Source organism: Ambystoma mexicanum, chromosome 4q, assembly GCF_040938575.1.
Source record: "Ambystoma mexicanum isolate Mex_15411 chromosome 4q, UKY_AmexF1_1, whole genome shotgun sequence".
Taxonomy (NCBI): domain Eukaryota; kingdom Metazoa; phylum Chordata; class Amphibia; order Caudata; family Ambystomatidae; genus Ambystoma; species Ambystoma mexicanum.
The window spans coordinates 708860256-708887634 of NC_090928.1; the positions used below are offsets into that span (position 1 = coordinate 708860256).

The 27379-nt window shown below is 45.6% G+C and overlaps 1 protein-coding gene across 2 annotated transcripts in view; it reads right to left on the bottom strand.

The window, feature by feature from the left end:
• The window catches only part of HAO1 (hydroxyacid oxidase 1), a 411308-nt gene that overhangs the window by 68364 nt on the left and 315565 nt on the right, over nucleotides 1-27379 (bottom strand). For both annotated transcript variants that reach the window (XM_069608280.1, XM_069608281.1), the window contains exon 4: nucleotides 13583-13758. In XM_069608280.1, the coding sequence (XP_069464381.1) occupies nucleotides 13583-13758 (176 nt within the window). The remainder of the gene's footprint in view (nucleotides 1-13582; nucleotides 13759-27379) is intronic.

A 27379-nucleotide genomic window follows, 5' to 3' on the forward strand; every position in this document is an offset into this window, starting at 1 on the left:
CAACAATATTTTTTTTTAATTGAAACATTTAGAGAAACTAAAAAAGAGCTGTGATATGACAGGTGTATAATACGTGTATTTAACACTACAATCTTGGAGTGGCTACTATTAGTGCAGGTGTAAGGAGTGGTGCAGCATCCGCTGTTATACTTGGGTGTAATTGACCACAAGTTGTATGATGGGTCTTGAAGTCTTCTGTGCTCATAATCATTATCATAATCATTAATAAAGCATGTTTTCATGCAACAAACTAAGAGAATACTGTGGTGCTGTGCATTAAAGCTCAGCAGATCCTGCCCTTTGAATTAAGGAGCCGGGGTATTTAGTTGGGCCAACAAAGAGCACTAGTGCATATGGGCATTATACACTGGGAGAAGGAGGAAGGAGGAGTACTGGAATACAGGCTTGCCCCAGACAGGGTATGGCCTGAGCGCGCAAAGCCCACCGAGAATCTGTAAATGCCCACTCAGCACTGATGCATGGGTATTTACAGATATTAATGTCACTGTGGTGGGCCCAACTACATTAGCTTCAGGTCCCACTTGTTAGATAATCCTGGCTATGCCTCTGGAACAGTGTCTGTTCACACCCAAATGATATTGGAAGAAGGCCTGATAATGAACACTGCACCATTCATTCCTGAAACCACAACCATTGGGGTGCCGCCAACCACCTCTGCCTTAATGTCAGTAAGGCGGAGATTCTTCTCATCGGCACACCTGCACCCTCCTTTCCTGTCACTCTGGCCAGCCTCCCTTGCCCCACTTCCTGCTCCCACCTGTGAGGATAAGAACCTTGGGGTCATCTTTGACTCCACACTCTCCTTTTCTCCTCACATCCCTGACGTCTCTAAGAAGTCAAACTACCAACTGCACCTCCTCAGAGGTATTCTTCCTTTCCTCTCCTTCCCCCAGAAGCTCACTGTCTCTAGAGCGCTGGTTCTCACTGAGCTGGACTACTGCAACAGCCTCTTCCTAAATCTGCCTACTTCTACTCTCCTCCCTCTGCAACTCATCCAGAACAGGACTGCGAGACTTGTCCTTGGCCTCAAGCCCAGGGATCGTATCTCTCCAGCACTGAAATCTCTGCATTGGCTCCCAGGGGCTGCAAGAATTAAGTTCAAGACCCTCTGCATTGTCCGCAAGGCCTTCTGGGGCCTGGGTCCTCAGTACTTGCAACTCTCACTTCATAAATACCTTCCTACTCGAGCTCTTTGCTCCTCCACCTCCAACTCCCTCGGGGTCAATCGCTTCTTCAAGCAACAAGTTGGTGGTAGATCTCTTTCTTCGAGTGGGGCCTCCCTCTGGAACAGCCTCCTGCCTCTCTAAAACTTGGGGAGAAGGGTCTACGGTTCCAGAAGCACTTCAAGACCTTCCTCTTTGCTTCTGCCTTCTCTCTTCCTCTCCCCTGCTGATTTCCTGAATGATACTGCACTGATCACCTGGCTACCCTCTGATTTTGGACCCAGGTCTCTGCCTGCCCAGTTGCACAGCCGCACCGCCTCCCGGCAACCCTTGCACTTGGGTCTATATCTGTAACCCCACAACCCCCTACCTGCACTTTGGACACCTGCAATCTGCACTTACCCTTGCACATGCCACCTGCTGGCCACACTTCTTGTTATTGTTTTGATCCCATGTACAGCACTGCCCCTCCCCTTTCCCCTGGCACTTTTCCCCTCCCCCTCCCCTGCACTTGCGCAATCTCAATGTCACTTTGCCTAGTAAGATCTCTGTCTCTTTCCTCCATCTGTTCCCCCTTTTTTCCTCGTGGCGCCTTGAAACACTTGTGTATAGGCACGTTACAAATGTCATATTATATCATATCATATCACCCCAGCAGTTCTCTGCTCATTAAGATGTATTGTGCTAATGAACTTGCTTAATAGTGTTACACTCGGCTCCAGCAAGTCCTATCAAGGAAAAATGACCATGAATATCATTAGACACTCTCACCCTCCGCTCCAGATCTCTAACTTGAGATTATGTCATTTTCCCCATGATAGACTCACAGAACGGGCTGCAACACTACATTATTAGTCACATTGACCATATATGCCACTACTGTTTCATCTTCTTCAAATGTGAAGCACACTAACAAATCAGCAATCCAGTTGCAAAGAAAAGTGAGTGATGAAAACAACACAACGCTATCAATCACGAAGAAAAGTGTTGCCTGCAGAAAGTGCAGGTACACGAGATCATAATTGTGAGGCAGTCACCGCACTATAGTTAAGTTGAGTATCAAGCTCCACAGGAAACCCAAAAACTGAATTGCTAGTCACCTTTGACTTGCATGACACATTTGGCTGATATTTTGCAAACAAAAATGGAGTTACGGGCCTCACACACTGGACATTTTGGGAATGATTCGTTAAACATGAAACAGTTATTAGGAAAGCAAAAAAAAACACTGTTTTCGGCTTACTCCTTTCATTTTCCCATTCAGAAAAAGTTCACATTTCTGCACAGAGCAATGTGGATGGAATTGGACCAGGTACTAAACAACTTGAGCACAAAGCGTTGACTTGATTTCTGGGAGGGATCTGAGGTTATTCCATCCAGTAGTTGTTAAAATATTTCACATTGCAGCAGAGGCCTTTCAGAAATGAAAATTTGCCATTTTTGTGTGCTCAATGCGGGACATACACACAGTTATAATGGTATAACCCGGGCTAGCCAAAAACATAAAGTAGAAAAAAAGTCATTTGCAGGAGGGAAAAGGATGAAATGGCATCAGACTAGAGGTTGGGAGGTGGAAAAAGGATACCATTTGAATTTGGGGAAGTGTTGGTGCTGTGAACATGTTCAGCATTCTAACTGGCCCTGGCTAATGGGCCTGAAAGACATGCATAGCCGCCTAGTGGGTCCAAAATAAACATATTGGGGTAACATGTACAGTGGGTACAGCCGAAGCCTGTGGCCACTTGTGTGGCCCGGTAGTGTTTTAAAACATACAGTGATCACGGTGAAAGGCCATGCTCACTGGCCAGGGCTGAAGACCCTGGCTAGGTGGCTTGAAAGACATGTATAGTGGCCACCTAGTAGATTTTAAAAAAAACTACAGTAAACACGGCCGAAGGCCATGGCTAGTGGTGCCTAAAAAAACTATGGTATAACAAAACCCTTGAAATTCACTGAAACAACCTTGGTTAAGATGCAGTGAAGTTGCGCAGATTTAATACAACAAAACCCTTAAAATTCAGCGGATGTGGGAAGTCATGACCAGCTTTAACTTAGCATGTTCCTGGTGCAAACTTCATGAGCACATACATATTATAAGGGAATGGATACACAATGCCATACAAAATGACATTATGATTATGCGGGACATGAATGGGAATGCGCCAAGTTAAGTTGGTCATGACTTCCCAAATGCGCTGAATTTGAAGGGTTTTTGTTGTGCTACATTTTAACTGCTCCTTAACTAGGGTTTTTTTCAATTTATATATATACATACACAGTTAATAAATTCATTAAAATGTGATAAGTTTTCAGCTTCGTCAGAACGACCCTTTGTTCTGTGGGTTTTGGACAGTAATTGCAAGCCTGTGAAAATCAATTCATCATATTCATGAGTGTGCATAAAGAAACAGTACAAAATGAAAATATGAATATGATTACAGTCATAAGTGGCATACTTAACATAATTGCTTCCTCGTGTTCAAAGACATACTGATTGATTAATGAAGATTAACTTCAGATGGCATGCAAATTATGGAACTCAGAAAACATTCACACCACAAAGATGAAGGGGAAATGTGTCGCTCGGTAATTCCGTTTGAAGCTGCATGCCAGTGTCAACACCATTTGGCCGCATTTTTGGGTTGAAAGTCGTTTAGTTGTTCCTGGTTTCCGCTTCACTGATGCTCCAAGTCACATAGCTCCAAAAAGTCATGGGAATTACTGTTCAATACACTGCAACATATGCGCTTTTTCGCCTCTCTTATCATCCTTTCTAATCTCCCCAGGAGGACATGGTGGGATCTATAGAAAAGCATGCATAGAACAAAACACATGAACAGGGGTACAGTTCTATAAATAAAGAAAGTGGGGGGACTCATTAACATACCTATTGAATGTGGCGTCCTCAGAAATTAGCATATCAAGGTGCCTTCTGAAAAAAGTGGGGTAGTCTCCTAAAAAAAGTGGGGGGACTCTGTCCACCCGCGTGTACCCTCAACTTGAACCCTGCATGTAACACACATGGGGCCTGATTTTACAAAACCCATTTTCAATAGAAAAACCTCAAGGCTTTGTAAATCAGGGCGCATGCAATAAAAGCAACTCAGAAAGAGATGCAAAAATAAAAAATACAATATTTTCATCGATGTAAATGGTCGAAAAGCAAGTGGGTCTTCTGGCAAACCGCAGGCTAATCTGCACGGTAAATCAGCTATGTTTGGACAGCGGTGGGGTATGTCCCTAGGCACATTGAATGCAATATGAAGATGCTTTCCCCACTTTTGTCTTGGGGTCATCATTCTGTCGACAACATTGCCAGTGTTGCTCTATGCAATACATGACGTAGCAATGGAATAACCGTAAGTGTATCGCGTATTCCACCCTACTATCTGTTAAAAAAAGAGGTTCATTCAGTTATTGATTTTTTTCATCACATGCGGAAAAGCTCCAATATGCTCATTCTTTTTGCATAGACTTGCATAATAGCCTGGCAGTTAAGGGGTTATATGTAGGGAATTCCTCTCCATATTGACGTTGCAGCGTATCTGACATTTCCACGCATGCACTTGTCACAGCATGACTTTCATTCTAGTGTTTGAATAGTAAGTAAAGCTCGAGATTTCTTATTTCTTCAAACAATCCCAGCATTGGCCGATTATACAACTGCTTGTAAGTGTGTAGAGATGCGGGGTTTTGCTCACAACATGTGTCAGTATTGTAATTGTGGTGTGTCATAAGCGCGGCTGGTGACACGTGAGGAGTAGTTGGGGGAGGACGTCCTTGGGAGAGATTAGGGTTGGTTAGGCATAATCACTATATCTAAATCCAGTAGTTAAACATGATTATTGCTAACTGGTTTCAGGCTCTATGCTTCATTCCAGGGGTGCATCTCTGCAATCTGTGTGTTCAGCACTACATTCTAGTTAGATAGCAGTGATGGTGTACACATACCGTGCAATAGGAGGTAAACATCACAAAATAAAATAGACAATCGCGCTTGTGAAAACAACCAGAATTTGAAACTGAGTGAGCATGATCTTTGTCTTGGATGTCGGTTACCTTGGATACTGGGTGTACCAAAGAAATCTCTAGCACAACTAAAACTATGACGAGGCAGATTTATTTAAAAAAGGCAAATCATATCACACCTGCTCTTATGTCTTTCCAGGGGTCATGTCCTAAAAATTAAAGTTGGGGTCTCATCAACAAACGCAATGGGATGTGACGTCGCCAGAAATGAGCATATCAAGGAGACATATCCACAAATTCTAAAATGTACTTTGCATAACCACCCAAATTTCACAGAACGAATGGCATTTGCCTTTCATACAATTAACACACACACAAAACCAAGAGAGGATATTTTCTTCTGTGTTTTTAAAAACGCTAAAAGGTGTGCATGTTTTAAACCCCAAGGACCAATACACATGTTGCAGTGCTGAAGTGCCTGGCCTGCAAACCACTGCGGTTCAAACCACGAGGTATGCTTCAATTCATAAATTGAAAAAGGACATTCAATGTTTCGCATTTTAGCTGGGTGGGACCGAGTCCACTCTCTGAAAAAAGTGGGTAGACACCATCCACCCGCGTGTATCCTCGACTTGAGCCCTGGGTCTTTCCACTGGCTACCACTAAAACAGAGAGTAGGCTTCTAAACCCTTTGCTTTTTTAATCAAGTTACTTGGTAATTCGGCGCTGAATAGGATGTTGACATTTCCAAAAGATAGAAACCTGTCAGGCACATCAGAACTCCTGGTGCTACCCTGTTGTTCATTTCTTGACGAAAAGATGATTTATCTCAGGTAAACTAATTATTTGCATCAGCCCCAAATTATAGAACAGCCTGACTGCAAACCTTATACTGTAAATAAGCAATATGACCCGAGCGGCGGGGGCATTACCGACTCAGGTAATGCCCCGGGGCCCATAGTTATAGGCCCGAGCGAAGCGAGGGTCATATAGCTTTTAGTACCCCGGCCCGCATTATGTGCGTGACCGGGGCACTAAAAGCATTTTTTTCTGTCAGCGTTTCGGGACAGGAAAATAAAAAAAAAAAAAAAAAGGACCAAGAAAATGGCCGCCATGCAAAGGGAAAACGGAGTCCGTTTTCCCTTTCCATGGTGGCCATCGGGAACGGACGCGCTGGGAACACAAGTGTTCCCAGCGCGTCCGCTCCCGAAAAAGAAGCAAGAAGGTAAGTGGGGTTTGGAGGCAGGGGATGAAAAAAAACCAAAAAAAAACCAAAACCTACGCTTCCAGCTGTGTGGAGGCGCGGAGCGGGGATGGCCCCGCTCTGAGTCTCCACACTGCTGGAGGCTGCTATCGTCCCAAACCGGGGATGCAGGAGCCAGCAGGTAAGTGGGGTGGGGAGGGCAGGGAGGAGGGAAGGAAGGGAAGAAAAAAGAAAACAAAAAAAAAAAAAAGCTTACCTGAGTCCCCGGCGGGGGACGAAGGCAGCCTCCCAGTCGTGGGGAGGCTCAGAGCGGGGATGGCCCCCTACGAGCCTCCTCATTGGCTGAGGGGCTGCCACTCCCCCCGCCGAGGACAAGGCGGCTGGAATCCCGGCCGAGAATCAAAGGATTCTCGGCCGGGTAAGGACCCGGCGAGAGCCAATCAGAATGCGTGTTGCATTCTGCTTGACTCTCGCCGGGTACTAAAAGTTAAAATACGATTCAGAAAATCGCTAAAGATGTCTTAGTTCCCAAAGGCCTTACCCAGTGCACTACCATCATCAAACCCAGTCCATATCAAATCCGTTGCTCCATAATGTTAGGACATGTATGTTCCTCGTACCAATACGATGACTCCCTCCATCACTTTGGTTGCAACATTTTATCTGATGGGGCCTAAACAGATGCTTTTGACACTTCTCGCCAAATCAATATCTCTAATGTGTTTACATAACTTCTATGTAAAATTAGGCATATTTCTAAGATACTTATCATTTTCTCCTAGGGTACTTAAAGTGTGCTACAACTTCAAGTATTTTTGTCAGTGCCTTGTGGCAATGGAAAAGGCTATTTGCACACTATACATATGCTACATGCAATCCTCCTTATGGCAGTTCAGGAAGAGAACATTGATCATTTGTGCCTTGTTTAGGTCCTGGGACTTGAATTGTGTATGGAATTACACAACCCGCACATGATGAGGATAAGGAGAATTTAAACCAATATGTGCATTAAAAGGTCACCCCAATACTAAAATCCGAAAGCATGTGTAGGTATTGAACATATCATTTTGGAAGGAGAGGGAAAAACATTTGAATACATATATCTGTGTTCAGAGGTTTAGCCATTTACTACAATTGTAGGGAACAGTTAGAGAAGAGGCCAATGTACCAATTTAAATATACCTGTAACAGTGGGGAGTTAAGATTTGAAAAGACGTGTATTGAAGGGGGGTCCAGTCATTATGTCCATAATAATTGGACCATGCAGTTCTAGCAATCCGAGCTACTCAGGCGGTTTGCGACAAGTGGCCCCAACAGTTGGACGTTACCTGCCTAGCCCATTTGGTGCAGTCCGTGGTCCCCATTCCTTTAAATATGTATATCTCCCCAGTATGCACAACAACCTCTTGTCCATCCTTCTAATTTCTAATAGTATATGATTTGCTTATCAAGTTAGGGATTTTGCAGGTTGTGAGTTTACAGTAGGTAAAATTGTACGTCTGAAGTTTGGATTTGGGAGCTGGAAGGAATTTTTATAGTTGGAATGAACTTGTAGAGGGTGCCATCTCATCTGTGTGCATCGTGCTACCCGACTAAGTAATATTCTTGCTTTCCGAACTCGGTGGACCTAGCAATTAGGGCTTTTTCATCGAGCATCATCAGCCTTTAGCCACAGTGCAGCCTCTAGACCGAGTGGAATAAGCTTTGTGTTTTAGTTCTTTCCACATTGACATTGCTTCCAGCCTGAAAGATTCCTCCTCTGGCATATTGCATACTGCATTTATGACAGAAAAGCTTCTGGTATATAACTATGCATTATTTTTGGGGCAAGTCTGTTCCCACTGAAGATATATGCGTCTGACCGTGGCTTACTCTAGGCTTGGAAGAAGTGGTCTACATGGAAAGAATATTGTAACTTTGATTTTCATGGGTTTTTGTTATCAGCTTTTAACAATGGGTTATTGTGAAATGCTTTGTAATTACGGTTATCATTGCATTTTAGTGTATGGTGTTGGTACCTAATCCAAGAATGTTATTTAAGATTGTATATTGCCTACTGCACCGTCTTAAGGAAGCTTCACTCAGTTTACATTAAGTTGAGACCTTGCCTAAAAGGAAGACAGATACATGTCTCCTTTCTAGCCCTCAGGAAAAATGATCTGTGGCAATTGCAAGACAAGACAAAGCACTGAGGCCAGTCTGCTTACCAATATAATTGATAAGTGATGTTCCATTGCCCCCCAAGATCTAAAAACCTGTGCACCTTACATTTGTTCTAAGGAATGTAGTACATCTAGAAAAACATGACTACCAACCCCCAGGTTTTGTTAGTCATAGGTTCAATCCACCAAACACAAATTCTATTATGGGCAAAAGAGGGGTGAAAAAGTACACAGAAAGACATTACAAATATTTTTCTTTTTGTTTTTTTTCCTCCGCTGGATGACCTGGTTTTCAGACAGACCTTTCTACTTGTATAGTCAAAGTGAGTGACCATCTTCTTCACAAGGAGCCTGGTTGCAACCACGAAGTTGTGGCATAGGCATGCCAGGAATTAGCAGAGTGGATAATGTAATCCTTGACGAGTAGAACGGTTTAGGGGTTATAGACTCGGTTATCCTCGGTAATCAATATGCATTGATGGCGAATTTGGGATGGGAGCTATTGGGTGTAGATGTGCCATCCAGTACCCACAGGAATCAAGTGGTTGAAGAATACATTCAGGACAGCCCTCTTTCTTTAAAACAAAGGGAAGTCCACCCCATTTAAGTAAGGAAGGGGAGACGACAGTGTGTGATGGACATTTTGCTTATCCTAAGGGGGGGTTGCATGGATACTAAAACTGAGCTTAAAGATTGAATTCTGTCATAACTTCAATTTGTGCTGCAGTTACAGTATTGGTCCCAAACGCCTATGGCATAGGGACTGCTAACAAGGAATGCAGACTTGACAGTCTGCCTCCAATAATCCAGATGTAACAATTATGACAAAGTCTCAGCCACCCACAATTTTTGGGGGATCCTTACCACAATTTCCAGGAATTAACCCAGTAATTAAGCTGAGGGTCATTGCCTATAAGTGATCATTCACTGCAGGACGGAGTGGGACCTAGAACCTTGTCTGATAACGTTTCATCTGCCATCACTAATCATCTGCCATCACTAATATAGGAAACATCCTATAGTGGCTGGAAGATCTGATCTACACAATCAGAGCCCCTGTCCACTGTTCTGCCAATAGTGCCCTATAATTGCCCTATAACACTGATCATAATCAAAGGAGCTCCATCACACGTATGTGAAATCCAACCCTTTGTGGATGATTGGAACGCTCTTTATTTTGTATAGGTACCCAAATTGGAAAGGGGATTTTAAGTTTGTTTGTTTTAAGGAGGGAGATGTTGTTATTTCATAGAATGCAGGTAGTTGTTGATGGACTTTTGAAGACATGTACAGAAGGTGATTGGATACTGGAAGATATGGGTGGTGAGGAGCTATATGCATGTTTTTGTACTTTAAGTGATGTAAGTATGGTCAGTGGGGCACGATAAGCATTTACAGCTTTTGTTCTTGTTAGAGAAAATGTTCTTTTTCGGTTGTTCCCATCATGATTACCATTGGACCTGCAGCATATGTGTCATTGAAAAGGTTGACTTGAAGTGAGTAAAGCCATTTAGCTACACTTACCACTCAACTGTTTTATTTAGCGCCATGGCTGCCTCCAAAGTCGTAATGAGGCCCCGTTTGTTTAACTGCATAATGCTGATTTGACCATATACTCAAACTGGCTTCCCCAAGTGGTGTAGGTCCAGATATGTGTTCATCTTCTTTTTTGTCCATCTTCCTGCTGTCTCAGATCGTGATTCTCCTTATAAGGGCCTACAGTTTTGAGGGGTCCGGCCTGGACACCCAAGCAAAGTGCGTTGTGTGATAACACTGATTAAATCTGAAATTGGGACTTTCTAGTGACAATTCACAATTCATCCAGGAGATGTCTGTTGTTGGGCAGATGTGGGGACACCCCTTTCCTGTATGAAGGGCAGAGACACCTACCGCTGGTGGACTTCTGCAACTCCCCCAGCCTGAATGTTGGATAAAAAGATGAGTCCTGAAGCCATTGATGTGGTTGCCCAGGTGAGTCAAGGATTTGCAAGGTCAAAAGACTGCATTGAAGAGCTGGAGGGCAGCCTCTATGGACACAAGCATTGTCTAAGACGTTCACTGCTGAAGCTCTGCTGCCTCTCCTGTGACCAGGGAAGACTCTTGATGATGCCTTTTTCCTTTGGATTGGCAAGTTCCACTAGTCCTGCATCCTGCAGCAGGCCAATCCTTTGGGCAACCTGTTAAGAGTGTGCTCCTAATGTATACCAAGGGAGACCCACACATAGGTATAACTTCTTGTGGTCATGCATAACATTGTATAGCACTGTACACAGTTCACAGTGTTGTGCATAGTTGACAGCATGGTGTCTAGCAATCATAGAACCTGGAAATTCTGGGGGAGGCTTGGAGCGTGCAGACGTTCCAGGTTCCAGGTCCCAAGTTCCAGAAGAGGCTGTTTCATGGATGGTGAGCTGGGAGGTCGCTACCAATGACCCTGCTCCATAAATAGAAGGCTTACCTCTTACAGCTGTTTCCTGAGCCTTTGTTCTTTAACAACTGGTGATGAACTGGTTTATGAAGGGCAGCAACTTCCAGCTGTTTGCTGGTAGCCAGAGGCTCCCTATCCCTGGTGGTTCCCCGTGTTACTTCCTGTGTGGCATCCAGATGTGAGAAGGAGACAACAGACATCTCAGTGGCGGTGAGTGCAGGCCAGAGTATTCTGAGAGCGGAGATGCCCGAAATGTAGATGTTTTGGATACAGGCTTGTGGCCTGTTGAAGCATGAGGGCAAAGGAAGCATCTTTTGAAGCGGTGAGTGTGCCCGCCGTTAACGCTCACCTGCGTGTCAGTGCTGTACAGGCTGGATGCTGTGACATGCTCTCAGGTGGTTAGAGGAAGGCACCCGATAGTGGGAAAATATGTGCAGACATCTTTGTGGACAGTGGTTGGAGCAATTAATCTGCATTGCTCGCCGGCATCATTTTCGTCCGAGTACTTGATAATCAGCCCTGTAACAGAGCCTGGTGCTCTTCCTTGTCCCAGTACATTGAGTGGGTGTGACAATTGAATTCATATTGGCAGGCTGCAGCTGGACATTTGGTTTGGATGATCATAGTAAACAAAAAAGAAATAGAGACTTGCCCATCGTAGGGTTTTCATTAATTCTTCAGTTGTTCTCCTCTCACCGCACATCTACCTTTCTGATTTGACTGGAACTGTCTCCAGGTGTCCTTCAGATTAGTCTTGCCTGTATGTTTTTGCCTCCTTTTACATCTGTCGTGTTATTTGCTGATCTGTCTTCTCCATTCCTGCTTTGTGCTTCTCATTTAACCTATTTTCAGCTCTGGATTGACTGCCCTGCACGGTTGTGTCACATTTAACTTACCTGCTTCAGCTGGAATTACATTTTTCTCGAATTTCCCCTGCAGCCCCACGCTGCTGAACTCACTTATACTGAATCACGACTCTACCTGACTGTTCTCCATTCAACTCTATACATCTGATGTAGGCCCTCGCTCCCGACGCGTGGCTTTTCCAGTCTTCTGTCTTCATACCTACTTATCCATAATTGCTTGTCTGTATACCTGATGTAGCCCCTCATGCCATGAGGCGAGGATTTTCCAGTCTGCATTTATTCACACCTGGTTGTCATAATTGATGTCTGTCTGTTTCCACAATGCAGTTTACCTACTTGTGCCTGCACTTTTTATCTTGTTTTTCATTTTGTACCACTCTCCTTCCTCCCCTCCTGCCCTTCCCTTCCTCCCCTTCTTTCCTTTTTTATGTTCTAGCACATCCACAATCCGAATCGCCTCACGGCCCAGTATGAACGCTTTTTTGTTGTTTTCATCCCTTCCTCCCCTTGCTGTACTTCCCCTCCTACCCCTGCTTTCATGCTATAGCACTTGCACATTCCGATTGTTTCAAAACCTTATAAGAACGTGTTTGTATTATGATTTTAGCTCATCCCATTCCCCCACCTTGTTTTGATGCGCCTTGAAACACATGTTTTGCTGTATAATTCGCATTACAAATAACCAATAGATAAATACTGTAGCAAAGTGAAGCAGGGGAAGAGTTAACGCATCTTCGAAGGCACAGAAGACTCACCGGACAGCACAAGTGTCGATCAGGAGTTGTCCGTGATGGTGCAAGCATTGCACAGCAGAAGGATACCACACAGAACAGTCAATAGTTATGCAGCGAATTTTGATATAGAGGCCTAGTGACAGACTATCCGTCTGCAGGTGAGGAGGGAAGTAAGCCGTGCCGGCAGAGTGAAGAGCACAGGGTGGCTGAGGGGAAGCTACACAACCAACGTATTAGTCAAGGCAACATGTGTAAGGCTACGCGACCAGCATAGTAGGTAAGGCAACATGTGCAGGAGTCCCCATATATAAAGGTGGCATTAACACAGCGCGACGTGAGCCATGTGTGTCGATGACTGGCAAGTACAGCAGCATCAGCAGTGTACCTCTGGGACATCTAGTATAGGTACACAAATGGCATACCAGGTGGCAATCAATGACAGGATGACAGCACACGCCACGTGACCTGAGACACAGCAGCCGGGTGCCTTCCTCGCAGGACAGCTCCGGAGAGTCACAGAGCATGGAGAGGGAGGCACAGTAACTTGTAGTGGATGTGGCAGAGCGGAGACAAGTCTGGAGCATTCAGCACATTGCCAGAAGGATAGTCCGAGCCACCACAAATGATATTCCAAACCAGAGAAGAGGATGTAGAAGGCAGTAATGTCACTTTCACATACACGGAGAGCCAGAAAAGGTTTCCATACCCCCATTTACAAGAAATGTCATACAGAATCCAGAAAGAAGGAGGCGGCAAGCAGAGGAAAATCTCCATGAAGGCCTCCAGGGTTCAGCTGGTTGCCATTCCGAAGTATCCTGAATGATCCACAAGAGAGTGAGTGAGGATGCTGGTATATAATACATCTGTGTTATATTTAAATGGCCAGTGGAACGATCAGTTATCTGTAGTAAGACTTCCATGGGGAAGTTGGACTAAGTAGAAGTGTACATTTCCACAATATATTGTGCCTTTATTTTCAGGTAGAAAGCCATCATTTGTATTATCAAAATGCTAATAAGGTTGTTTTTGACATACCTCGCAAAATTCCTTTGACAACAATTGGAAGTGAAGTCAGTCCTCTCAGCCATTCAATGTCATCCCATTGAATTGAAGGATCTATTGCCTTGGCCACATACACAGCAAGGCCACTGTCTTCCCCATAGCCTTTATCGGAAGCAAATGCCAGATCCGAAGTCTGGAAATTTTTCATTCTAAAAATATAAATAAAGATCATATTGTATATACGCATAGTGCTGCAATAGATAAGTCACCTTTTTCAAATCTACATGTAATCTGGGAAATGTGCAGGATGGTGATACTGCAGTCTTCAAAGATGTGGTAATCTAATCCACTGGGGTGCTCAAAGCTAAGGGCACATATAGTGCCTTTTTATTCGGAAAGCCATTTCTCACACCAGTCATTTCAGTAATTGGTCTTATTCCCAATTTCATTCTGCTGACCTCTTAGTTGAATTTCACATAAGCACTCTTGGCAGGACCTGCACGTCCCTGCCCTTACTTCTAGTGTCTCTGATCCCCCTGCACCTCCTGTAACACCTGCGGTCTGAAGACCAGTGTGCTAACGGTTTGTATTAGCACAAAAAGGGATCAAGAAAGCGTACATTCTGCTCCTTCTTGCTCCCAAGCATTTTCCATGTTGTTTACATTTGTGTAAGAACACTAAAAACAGACTTCATAAATTCGGTGCAGTGACATTGAGAGTGAAGGTATGTTTTCTTTTTCTAGCAACTGCGTCTTGACATTGCGGAGGCTAATGGTGATAATACCTCGGATGGCAGGCCGACCATTCTTATAGCAGCAACTCCGCCCGAGCTCAGGCCATTAACTAGGGCAGTGGGCTGCTGCCAGAAGACTAGTCCTGCCATCCCAGGAATTATTTGTTTGTTTGTTTGTTTGTTTGTTTATTTATTTGTATAGCGCTCCAAACCCAGAGGTAGAAGGGCGCTTTAAGAAGACGGTTACATAATAGATACATATCTTTGTGTTACATAATTAATACATACATACATACTTATACTATATACATATATAGTATAAAGGAGTACAATTTGCAGTTAGCAATCAAAACCTCAAAACAGCGTCAGTTTCCCCGGACAATTGACTGCACAATGGCTATGCGTAAAAACTCAATGCGCATTCAGCCTGGGTACAGAATTTGTTGATGGACATTTAATGATAGCTCATGGATTAATGCAATTCCTTTCCTTCAGATGCCATATTGTGGGTCATTGTACCTGAGAAAGTGTGACTTTGCGCAACAATAACGCCACAGTAAATTAACCTCCTCTAAATACAATGTTTGCCCTTGTGTAAAGACCATGCAAAATAGCACTGCACTGATGCTAAGGTTCTATAATACAGGCTAGATTCAATAGAGTGCTTACTGTGATGAAGGGCAGCATGATGCCATGGCCGTCTGTATGGTGGAGGTTTGGGGCATAGAGATAGAATTGTTTTAAGAACAAAATAGGGCATGTTTTTCAATATGCTCTGAGGTACTCTTTCTTCTATTTCGTACCTTAAAAATTTTAAAGAGACACTCATTTTGTGACTGACGCATATACAATCATGGTCTGATGGTACTGCAATGTTGTAAGCATTAATTCGAAATAATTGGCTTTTTATTGTTAAAGTTTATAGCACCATTCTCACACGCCATCTAATGATGGTTGTGGCCTCATATTTACCTCGACTTCTGTACAAACTAACTCCTTAGGACGAATAAATAAATAAATACATAAGGACCAAAATGGAAATTGATGATGTTAATCATCAGATAATTCAGTTAATATATTTTATATTAAGCACCTTATAAAAAATCTATGGCAGCATGAAAAGTATTTGGTACAAAGACAACCGAGGGCTGCCCAGCAAAGCAGCAAATTAAACATTTTAAGGAAGAGCTAAACACGTTACTACAAAATGTAAGTATAGAATGCAATCGGACCTTGTTGGTATAAAACCACATTCGGCTATAAAATACTTGGCATGCTACCTGGTTTTCCACAACATCCCTGCTCTAGCTGCCTGAAATCCCAGATGGTTCCAAAGACTTCTGTACCAGAGAGAAGACGAGGGCTTGAGACATCTTCCAATGTTTAGACAGTATTTGCATGTTGACTGGCAGAGGAATGGGGACAGAAACCGTAATACGGGTTTGCCAGTAAAGTAGAGCATTTTTCTCCAGCCAACAGCTGGAAGAGAATCCTCCACTTTACCTCCAGCAATCAGCAGGAATGATCCATGGCAGTATGTCCGTCAAGATCCCAATGGAGTTCTATGGACTCCAACCATGTGGATTTACACCGCCTTGCCATCACCCGTAATTCCGTAGTAAGCACACGGGACCGAGTGATTTTGGTGGCTATTCAGTGAATTTACCATTGAATTACGGACAAACTCGTAGTGAAGCCCAACGTCTCTGTTATGGTTTGGTTGGAGAACTGGAATAATTAAGTGCCTAGAAAGCATGTTCAGTGTAGTAGAGATTGCTATTTGCATGGCAAAGCATGTTTTAAGTACATATAAACACGGTTGGACTGGACACAATAGAAAAGTGATCCACATTCACGAATCTCAGTTCAAGACTTTTCATAACAAACTGTCTGAAACGCATTGGGGACACACTTTTAAAATGAGTGGGCAATGAGCATTAAAGCACAATTGTGAAGTATCGTTGCTTAAATCAAGGGTAGCCAACATGTCACCCTCCAGATATTTTTGCCTAAAATGGCCGTGACCCCCTTAGCATCGCCAATGCCGGCTAGGGCAGATGTAAGTTGTTGGACAAACATCTGGAGAGTGGCAGGTTGGTTATCCGGGGTTTAAAAGTATCGGCCGCAGAGTGCACTAGGTCATGAAAGTGGCCCATATTGGCGCAGAAAAATAACCCACACTGCTCACTCAGGACAGCCTTTTGGGCGTTTACTCTTTGCCAAATGCGCCATCCCTACCGTGTATTAAGATAATACAAAGAATGTTTGGGATATTTATTTATTTACATTTATAAAGTGCACAAACGGCCCTTAGGCATCCTGGCGCTGTTGCAGTGGGCTTACTTAGTTGCGAGAGTAGTACAGGAAAATGATAGTGGCTATGTGATTGTGTTCTTTTTGTATAATTACTGTAAGTCTAGTGATATATTTTGGTGCTACGATTGTGAATGAATGTCTGAGTTGTGTAAATGTCTATATGTTTATAAAAGCTAAAGTTGTTCATACAAATACAAGTTTAAAAATGGCTCTGAATGCTGGCGATTCTCCTTTGCTTTTCACCTACCTGCCTTCCACCGAGAAACATATACATAGGTAAACGGTTTGCATATATTTGCATCAAGTGTGAAAGCAACATTGTGCGCTCTGCTTCATTCTGTGCCACCCAGCCAGAGGAAACTCCTGGAGGAAATAAATAGCTGTGCATTGAAGCATGCGATACAAACATGTCTAATGGCAGCCATCAAAACACTAAGCTATGGAAAGGCCGGGCGCCGCCATGATTTATTTTCCACCGTCCCCACGCCCATCCTGCTGCCTATTTGTGTAATTTTGACTTGCCGCTGCCCAGCGTTGCTGCAATTTGGGAATCCAGGAGTACATTTCAAACTTCAGAGTGTTAAGATATGATTCGTGCCTCACATGGATTACACATTCTGTCAACTCATATGCATGCATTCTTTGTTTGACTTTTTTTTTATAGAGAATTTTTTGGAAAGAGAAGCGACGTTCTTTCTTATCTGCTTCATTCATTGCACGGTGTAAACAACATAGCGGAAAGACTCGTTTCCACGCCTCCCTTTGATAGCTCTAAATTGTGCTTTGCGGGGAAAGGGTGGGAAGGAAAAACAGAAACATGGAAACATTATATAAATATATGCTGTGTTTCTTGGACTCGGACACGCAGATCAGCGCTTGAATGAAGGGTGCCTTCGGATGAATTTCTGCTCATAGTGCCGCCTTGTTGCTATGCTCAATCTGTACGGGAAATCAGGGGCCAAGAGTAAGTTATCAGATACAGTTTTTTACTGCAGTATCAAATAGGAAAAGTGACCAGAGTTTCCCGTAAGGAAAATATACCATTTATTTTAAATGTATTTCCATATGAGCTGCTACATTTACACATTTGTTTTAGAATTTGCATTGCTTCATCAAAGCAGGGTGGCTATCGGCCAAGGGCTACCTTGCTTCAGAGGGCTGGAGTTTGTTTTGTTTGTTTGTTTTATATTTATATAGCGCTCATCGCCACAAAGGCATCTATGCGCAGGATAACGTATTACAAGTAACGTAGAGGTGTTTTTCATTACATTTATACACTTACAAGAGTTCACATTAACATTAATACGTACATACAAGAGAGATGGCATAGTACCTATTTACTGAAACAATTTGGTAGTAGTGTACATAGTGCATAGGGCAAGAGCTGTATAGGCTACAGTGGTATAGATCATCAAAGGGTACCCGCTCACTACGGTGTGAATAGCAGATTTTGGATTAAAATATAATACAAAAAAATACTATGATCACAGAGGAAGTATCGGTGGATGGTACGAAACATATAGCAGCAAACAGAGGTAGACCTCTCAAGACAATGGGGGTCATTACGAGGTAGGTGGTAAGGGATTACCGGCACCGGTAAGGGCACCAGTGCCGGTAATCCCTTACCACCCTATTCCGAGGTCCCTTAGCGGGTCCCTTCCCTAACGCCTGGTTTTACCAGGCGTTAGGGAAGGGACCCGTTATTAGCTCATCCCCATTCCCATTGAGCCCTATGGAGGCTCAAATAGGAATGGGGAATGGTTCCCGGAATAGGGACTTACCGGGTCCCCCAAGGTCGGAATGACCCAGTAACTCCCTATTCCGGGAACATGGACCCGGAATACGGTAAGGGGGTAGCCATGGCGCTAATAGCGCCATGGCTACCTCCTACCTGGTAATGACCCCCAATGAGCTGTTTCAAGTGAAACAGTTATTCTTGTGAGACTAGCCATGATTTAAAAAAAAATATATATAATAAATGACCAGTAAGCTGTCTCGGACCTGAGATCAGTGGGAAAAGCATTCCATAATTTGGAAGCTAAGACTGGAAAGCTTTTATCCCCAGATTTTTCAAGAGTGTAATCCCCACTGCCCACTGCCAATACTTGTGTGATTCTGGTTAAACCATGCTCGATCATCTGCCTCTGATAGCAAATGTCTCCAAGTTGACGTAATATGTTTTATATCTCCAGGGAGTGTGCAATTGATTCTCCCATCACAGGCTCGTTTTAATAATCCTTTGACAACTCAATCTACCTATACAGACTCCTGTTCAGTGCTCTGCTCCTCTGGTATGAGATGTTCCTGCTACAATAGTTGTTCTCTTTAAAGTGCCCTTTCTAGGAAGGTTGGAGACTCGCTTAGGAACTGTTTTCTTCAGTAGCACCCTGGTGAGGGGAGCCAGCCAATCTGGTGGCTAGGAACACAGGCTTGAACCGCCGGTGAAAGCCTGCGTTCCATCCCACCTGGTGGCTGTCCGCCCTCCCGCCGCCATCTTCCCCCCACCCTCCGTCCCCTTAATATCATATTTTTTTTAATTCCCACCCACTTACCTTATTTCAGCTGTGCGGCACTTTCGCTGCCGCACTCGCACCTTCCACTCTGCTCCAGACGACCGTTGTGGAAGGGGAAGAGGGGCTCCGTACGGTACCCCACCTTCCCTTTCCATGGCTGCCATCTTTAGACAGTATTTTCAGTCATTGAACGGGACGTGTAGGGCGTCCTGTTCAATGATGTAAAGTCTTTTTTTTTAGCACCCCCGGTTACCACTTTGGTAACCCGGGTTGCTAATGGTTTTAAGCCCCCGTTCCAAGTGGTGGAATGGGGTAAATGGCCTGGAGCCCTCGTTAATGGCACTCGCTTCAATTGTACCATTAACTTGGTCAGCCGGGCTGTTACTCCCATTCCAGCCCTTGGAACGGGGGCTTAAAGCCGCATTATGTTTCCCAAAAAGTGCAGGTGCAGCTTTCTTTGTTGAGTTCTGTGATAACATATGCGCCTTCTAAAATTGGTGATCGATTTGCCTGTTTAATTACTAAAAAAAGGCAAGGTTAGCCCTTATAGGTGTCTGAGAATGGGATTTTAGACCAAAACGTATGGAGAGTGACATGTTGGCCCTCCCTGCTGTAAACAATGTTACTTTACCAATGCGCTTTGACATGCACTATTCCTCACGTATTTTAGTTAAAATGTACCCCTATTTACTTCTCCGACAGTTGGTAACGAAAGTCATTAATGGAAATGTGTGTGGACTGTCCCCTTTTCTTTGGCACGTAGGACTACTTAATTCATATGTATATGATTTGCCATACACATTACAATTCAAATTAGACAAAAATTTACAAAATAATTAATTCCAATATTATTTCAACATGCCAACGATGGGTTCAATAATTCCATTTGCATAACCAGACCTTATCATGAAGGGGTAGGGGAACGTATTTTTCTTTAGTCAGTTTGGAATGTGCATTCTAGCGGAAGAGCATGACTATTCGATAAACTGCATTGGTGCATGCACACAAATATTTAAAAGGGGGGCCCCGGGGGGAACGCGAAGCGTTTCCCCCCGGGGAGTTTTTGGCGCTGCACACGGCCAGCGAGTGGCCGTGGGGGCAGAGCGCCTCCCGGGGGGTATTTAAGGGCTCAGGGAAGGTTCGGGAGGCAGGCGACGGTTAGGACTTGATGATTGTGTAGTCCTGTCGCCTGCTCCCTAGCCTTCCCTGATTTGGCACGTGTAGAGGCTTTTTTGTGGAGGTGAGGAGGAGTAGGTAGTTTAAAAGAGGGGTTAGGCAGTCAGCGTTTAATTTAAAAAAAAAAAAAAAAGAAATTATATAAAAAATTATTTTTCCGGAGGTACCGTACATAAGGTACTTCCAGTTCTTACCTTAGTTATGTAGGTGGCCCATTTTGTGGTCCTTTAGGTTAGTGCGTTGTTGGCGGGGGCTCCGGGTTTTAATATTTGAAGTGTTTTGTTTTCTTCCTGGGCTCGCTTTGTTATCAGGCCCTTTAGTTATTGCCAGGGGAGTGGGGGCTGCCGGCGAGATCTCCACCCCGTGCCTGGCAGCGCTGTGGAATTCCCAGCAGTATTGCTCCAGGGTGTCTGTTCTGTCACGGAGCCCTGGGGTTTAGCGGCTTTCTTGTTCTCCACCGGTGGCACGCCTCATTAGTTAGGTGTGGGCCGGGGTTCCTCATTAGCAGAGCTCCCTCTCTTGTTTGCACAAGGGCCATTAGCATTCTTTTGAGCTACGCAGTGCACAGCACAGTAGCTTCTGTCAGACACGGTGAGGCAGCGTGGTCCTCTTAAAGGGAACGCTCTGTTTTTCTTTTTCACTCTGCTGTGTGGCTTTTAAAGGGCCCGTGTATGAGAGACAGCAGTTACAGTGCGGTTCCCTATAGGAGCCGATAGGGGGCAGTGTCCACGGCTTTCCTGCTACCAATTTTGAGCCTGTGAGCTCAGTTTTCGGGTTCTTGTGGGTCCGGGGGGCTATTTCTGGTTTAGGGAAGGGGCCCAGCAAGTTTAGAGTAATTTTAGGGGGTAAATAAAAAAAATAAAAAAAACAAATAATAATTTCCACGGGTAGGTACCGGCTCGGGAGCGTATTTAGCTAGTGAGCGTCAGGGCAAAGTTTAGTGCGCTCTCAGATTAGTAGTGCACGATGGTGGGCCAAGGGGTTAGCAAGAAGGGGCTGGTTGATGCTAGGGCTCTGAGGGAAGCCCTGGAAATCATCAGCAGGGCATCGAAGGCCCAGTTGGTGGGGGTGGTGGGGGAGGTCATGGGTGAGGGGGAGATAAGGGGGGGTAGACCGCAGCGTAGAGCTGCAGCTGATGGGGCGCTCGCAGCAGTGGTGGCTTGCACCCCTACGGCGGGGAGGGGGGAGGTTTGGGAATCCAGGGGCAGGAAAATGAGGAGGGAGATAGACAGGAGGGCGGACGGGGGAGAAATGATGTCGGGTGGGCAGCCAGGGAGGGAGGAAGGGAATGATAGCCCTAGGGAAGATGGGAATGCTCAAGAGGGTGGGGCTCGAGGGAACAACAGTAGGGGCAGGGATGGGGCACAGAAGGGGGTGTCAGGGCAGAGGGGAAGGGGGGTAAATACCTGCAGAAGAGTGCAGGTGGGAGAAGGAGGGAGAGGTCCCTTTCAATTGAGGAAGGTAGAGTGGGGCCCGGAACGCCCCCCCCGGGTAGGAGGAGTGAGGGCAGAGGGCGCTGCGCAGCCCCCGCTGGTCAGGTGGAGGTTGAGGGTTTCAGTACGGCCCCTCCTCGGTCAACGCAAGGAAAGCCTAGAGGGCGCAGCACAGCCCCTAGCAATGAGGATTCCAGGGTGGAGGTCGGAACGCCTCGCCCGAGAGAAGAGGACCAGGCAGGGGTTCCCACAACCCCACGAGAAGACGTCAAAGGAGTGGCGGGGCAGACGCCCCAGGCTCGCAAGAAGATCATCAACTCATCTCGGGCATGAGCTCGCATCCACAATGGTATTTAAGGGGTGATGAAGTTGGTTGGGAGGAATATGTGGGGCAATGGGAATTGGAAGATTACAGGGCGGAAAGGGAAAGGGGGGAGGAGAGAAGAAGTTCAAGGTGGGATAGGGAAAGGGAAGTGCAGGGTGGTCGGGGTGAAAGGGGTCAAGGGAACTATTGGCTGGGTGAGTGTGCTGACATGTTTTGTCCCCGCAGTAGGAGCCCTCTAAGAATGGAGAGGAGGAGCACCGGTGTGGACGCCAGGCCGCAGGTGGCAGGTGTGGAAAGAGGTGAGCGGGAAAGGGAATGGTCATCTGCATGGCAGAGAGGGGTTACAAATAGGTGGACAGGGGAGGAACGGGCTGGTTTTCAAGGTGTAAGGAAGGAAATTGGTGTGCAGGCCATTGGAGCCGAGGGGGTTGAAAAGAGCATTTGCTCGGTGGAGGTCCAAACGGACAAGGTGGTGGAGCCATTGGTGCTCGAAGTGCAAGCCGGAAAAGATAAGGAGTGTGAAGTGAAAAGAAAGGAGAAAAAATGGCCATACATGGGGATAACAAAACCATTGGGGGCGCACTTGATGGCAGCGACCAGGGAGAAGATTCAGGCAGGGGAATTTGTGGATGTCTTTAAATTGCTCCATAGGGAAGTGAGAGCAAAGGAGGGGTCTAAGGAGGAAGAGAGGGAACTGGCTTCACGCCCAAGGGTCCCGGTGACTATTGAGAATTGGACGTCAGCGTTTATCATTTATGCCAGTGTGTACTGTGAAAAATTCCCAGAGCGTTGCGTGGCCCTGCTTAAATATATAGACGTAATTAGAAAGGCTTTCACGAGTTTTGGGGGTTTTGCCTGGGTATGCTATGATAAGGAATTCAGAGCGAGAATGGCGGAGGACAGTCAGGCGGTCTGGGGGGAGATAGACATGGATCTTTGGCTGCAATGGATGGCTCCAACGAGGCCTGCCCCGACATTGCACACATCAAGTGGGCTGCCTGTGCCTTACCGGCCCTTTCTCGGTCGCCCTGCCCATGAGGGGGTGGGGGGAGGAGGCGGAGGACAGCCCTCGACAGCATGTTGGGCGTTCAATAAAGAAGGCTGCACGAGGTGGATGTGCAAATTTAAACACGAGTGCAGCAGGTGTGCGGGTCGGCATCCGGTTACAGATTGTTTTCAGGCAGGGGACAAGGGGTCAGGGCGAGGAGCGGGTCAAGGAAGTGGGGGGAAGGACCGCATGCCAGGTAAATTGGAGTGTGCTGGTAGGTCGGGCTCAGTTTAACGTAAAAGGAGGGGGGGCACAAGGTTTGATGAAAGGTTTTTGGGGGCGACTTAAAGGGGGTAGGAGAAGGGTGAGGAGGAAGAAGCGTAGGTAGGGGAGGGCCGCAGGGGGGATGTAACCGCAGAAATTGCTAAGGGGTGGTGGCCGTCGTTTGGGGGCATGGACGACGGTGGCGAAGCCCTCACTCTTGCCGCACAACAAGGTGAGTAAGCTTCAGGCTGCATGGACGGAGGTGCGGGAGCCCCTCTGGTGCAGCAAGGGGAAGTGATGAGCTGGGTCTGCATGGACGGGGCTAGGGCCCCTGGTGCAGCTGGGGGAAAGAAGTGGAGCAACGAAGCAAGGTGCTGGAAGAGGAATTTATGTGCAATGGACGGGGGCACAGGTTTGGCCCCTGGTGCAGCGGTGGAGAGGAGTAAGGCAGAAAAGGGGCCTGCATGGACGGGGGTGCACTAGGGCCCCTGGTGCAGGTGGGAAACAGGTGGTAATGGACGCAAGGATCTTGAAAATTAGTTATAAGGAAGGGACTGCATGGACGGGGGTGCAGGTTTGGCCCCTGGTGCAGTGGCGAGACGAGCAATAAAGTAAAGGGCCTGCATGGACGGGGGTGCACCTGGGCCCCCTGTGCAGGAGAGGGCAACGCAGGGCCAATATTAATAAGGTGATGGAAGGTGGGGGGGCAAGGGGGAGCAGGGGGGTAATAGTTTAGAGGAAAAAGGGGGTCTAAGTGGGTTTAGGTGTATTGTTTAAAGGTTAGGTGAAAGGGGCGAAATATAGGGGGACGGTAGGAGAAGACCTGAGGTGTTTCCGGAGAGGGTTAAGGAGATGGCCAGAAAGGATAGGGTACTGAGGAGGTGTTACTAGGGGTGTGGGAAAGGTTAGGAGGTTTGGAACTCATTCATTTAGGAGGGGTGCAGCATCTGAAAGTAGCAGGCTGGGCTATTAAGAGGAGTAGGTGAAAAGGTTGGGACGCTGGGAGTAAGGGAGATACAAAGGGTATGTCAGGGACCGGGGCAAACGGAATGTCTTTATAGAATTTTTTCAGTAGGTAGCAGGAGTGTTGCATTTATTAGGTTGGTGATTTGTAAGTGATTTTGTAATTTCTTTTTCAGATGCTGCTAGGAGGTCCAGTCAGATGTCAAAAATCTGGTTTTTGGGACATTCTAGGGTTAAGTGGGCGGGGAAAGAAGTTGGGAAAAGGGTTGTTGGCAGGCAACTGGGGTGCAACTATAAAGATGTTGTGGTAAGATGTCCGGGTTTGGGGGGCTGGGATGTGATTAGTTGTTTCCTATGTTGGCTGGGGTGAGGGAAAGCTATGGGCCTCCAGATGGGGGGGGATTAGTCTTGCTGGGGAAAATGATCTGGTAAGGGATACGGGTGTGGCTCTTCGTAGGTTCGGGGCTGGGAGACTGGATGAATAGTTTGAGGTAGAAAAGTTTGGGGGGGGTGGGGCAGAAAGAACTCCTCGGGGGAGGGTTTTTCTGGTGCCGGGGGCATGGCCCCTTTTGATGTGGTGGGAGGGAAGCACAATGGGGGAATGACACGGGAAAGGATGGGGTGGCGCTGTTTGCACAAGCAGGTCACACCGTGGGAACAGGTATTGAGCCTGGAGGGGCATGGCCCCTGGGAGAAAGCGGGACGCCTGGAAAAGGGGCAAGGAGACGGTAGGATCCAAGGGATCATTAGGGAGGAATTGGGTTATTTAATTATTGGGGGAAAATGAAAATGAAAATGTTTAATTTATTTAATTGGTTGTTAAAATATTTCTTTAGATTGTTAGGCCATGGAGCCAGTTAAGCGTTTGATTGTAAGCTTTGGCCTGTCACATTAAAGCGACCTTTTCCACTTTTAAATGAGTCTGGGTTTTTGTGCAGTAGGCCAAAAGGGGGGGAATGGGGGGAACGCGAAGTGTTTCCCCCGGGGAGTTTTTGGCGCTGCACACGGCCAGCGAGTGGCCGTGGGGGCAGAGCGCCTCCCGGGGGGTATTTAAGGGCTCAGGGAAGGTTCGGGAGGCAGGCGACGGTTAGGACTTGATGATTGTCCCGCCCTCCCACCCCCTTTCATTTTCGTTTTAGGGTAGTGTCTGGTTATGTAATATGGGGGGGTCCATTGTTCATGGGATTATGCGGGGGGGGGTTAGATGACATGACGAGTTTTTTATGAGTTTTGGGGTCTGTTGGGAGGGTAGGGGTTGGTAGTTTTGTGTGACAGGTCAGGGCATTGTGAAAGTGTGTGTAATATATGTAGCTGATGTGGCAGGTCAGGCTGGCTGCAGGTCATAGGAAGGGGGAGTTTGGTGTAGAGGGGAGTTTGAAGGGTGTTGAAGTGGGTTGGGGAGCCGGGGGCATGGCCCCTTTTGATGTGGGGGAGGGAAGCACAATGGGGGAATGACATGGGAAAGGATGGGGTGGCGCTGTTTGCACAAGCAGGTCACCCCGGGGGAACAGGTATTGAGCCTGGAGGGGCATGGACCCTGGGAGCAAGCGGGACGCCTGGAAAAGGGGCAAGGAGACGGTAGGATCCAAGGGATCATTAGGGAGGAATCGGGTTATTTAATTATTTAATTGTTGGGAGAAAATGAAAATGAAAATGTTTAATTTATTTAATTGGTTGTTAAAATATTTCTTTAGTTTGTTAGACCATGGAGCCAGTTAAGCGTTTGATTGTAAGCTTTGGCCTGTCACATTAAAGCAACCTTTTCTACTTTTAAATGAGTCTGGGTTTTTGTGCAGTAAGCCAAAATGGTCCTTTTTCTGTTTGCCAATAATGGCTCACGCATTTCTGGAGGTATTCCAATGCTCACAACGCAGTCCTAGGATATCATAAATTGCTTGTTGGGGACTTTTTACGTTTGCACTAAAGTGCAAAAAGGTCTCCACTATATTTTCATCATTTGCCATAGAAAGTGCAAAAAAGTTGGTGAAATCATCTCTACGTCTTGTCATTGTACTTTTTAGTGCCAATTTCGTAAATGTTGCATGTCATTTGTGCATGTCAGTCAACATTTACAACGGATTCCCGTGGAATCCACCTGCTTATTGCAGGTACAAAAAGAACATGATTTTGCTGACGGAAATGCAGCAGATCCATGGCAGTGCACATGCGGGTCGCAAAATCGCTTATTCGACACAGTGCCCCTGCTCCACATGCAAATCAATGAATCTCTGGCTTATCATAAAACGCATATGTGAAAGTTGCATGTATTCCTTTTATGCATGCTTTTTACACTAGGCCATGACAAATATGACTCTCAATGTGTGTACTTTTACAATATTCAAAAATATGGCAGAGTAAATTAATCTCATAAATGGAATCGTTTTAAAAGTTATTATTGTATAAAAAGAAAGTTGTCTACAAGAATGTGAGCCTTTTGTCATTAGGAATAAATAAGCAAGAAAAATGTGCAAACATTTGAATGCAAATAGCTTTTTGTATGTTTGTCTTTGATTATACGGCCATATTACACAAGAGTGCAATTGCCTTTAAACTGTCTAAATGTTTAAGCACTCCTGGGAACTTATTATAAAAATGTTGCGGCAGTGCAATTACACTTTTCCATGGTACTAGCACAAAAGCAAAAACTGAGTGCTAATACTGTGTAGAATTGCCTGCACTTCTGTGTGGATCGTTTTCTTTTTTTTTTCTTTTTTATTTTTTTAACATGGGCCAAATTAGCAAAAACAGAAGTACTTCATGAGCTGGTGCAAGGATGTTTTCCACCATAGGCAAACAGTGATTTTGCTGCCCCCACTATCAACCACATGTGTCCTGATTTAACAATCCCTTCATCCCAGATGAGTCCTCACAACTTCACATGCATGTCTTGCCCACCATGTTCACAAGGAGCAGTTCTCCATCATTTTATAGTCCTTTTCATAACAGGGTCAAATTAAATCATGCTGTCTTAATATACAGGTTGGATTAAAAACTTAACCAGATAAGGAAACATTAGCAATACAAATAGGCAAAAGCACAAAACAAAGCAGTGTACGTTTTCCTCACAAATATGCACCCGTACAACATTGCCACAAAAACTGATTGCAAGAGCCTTTGCA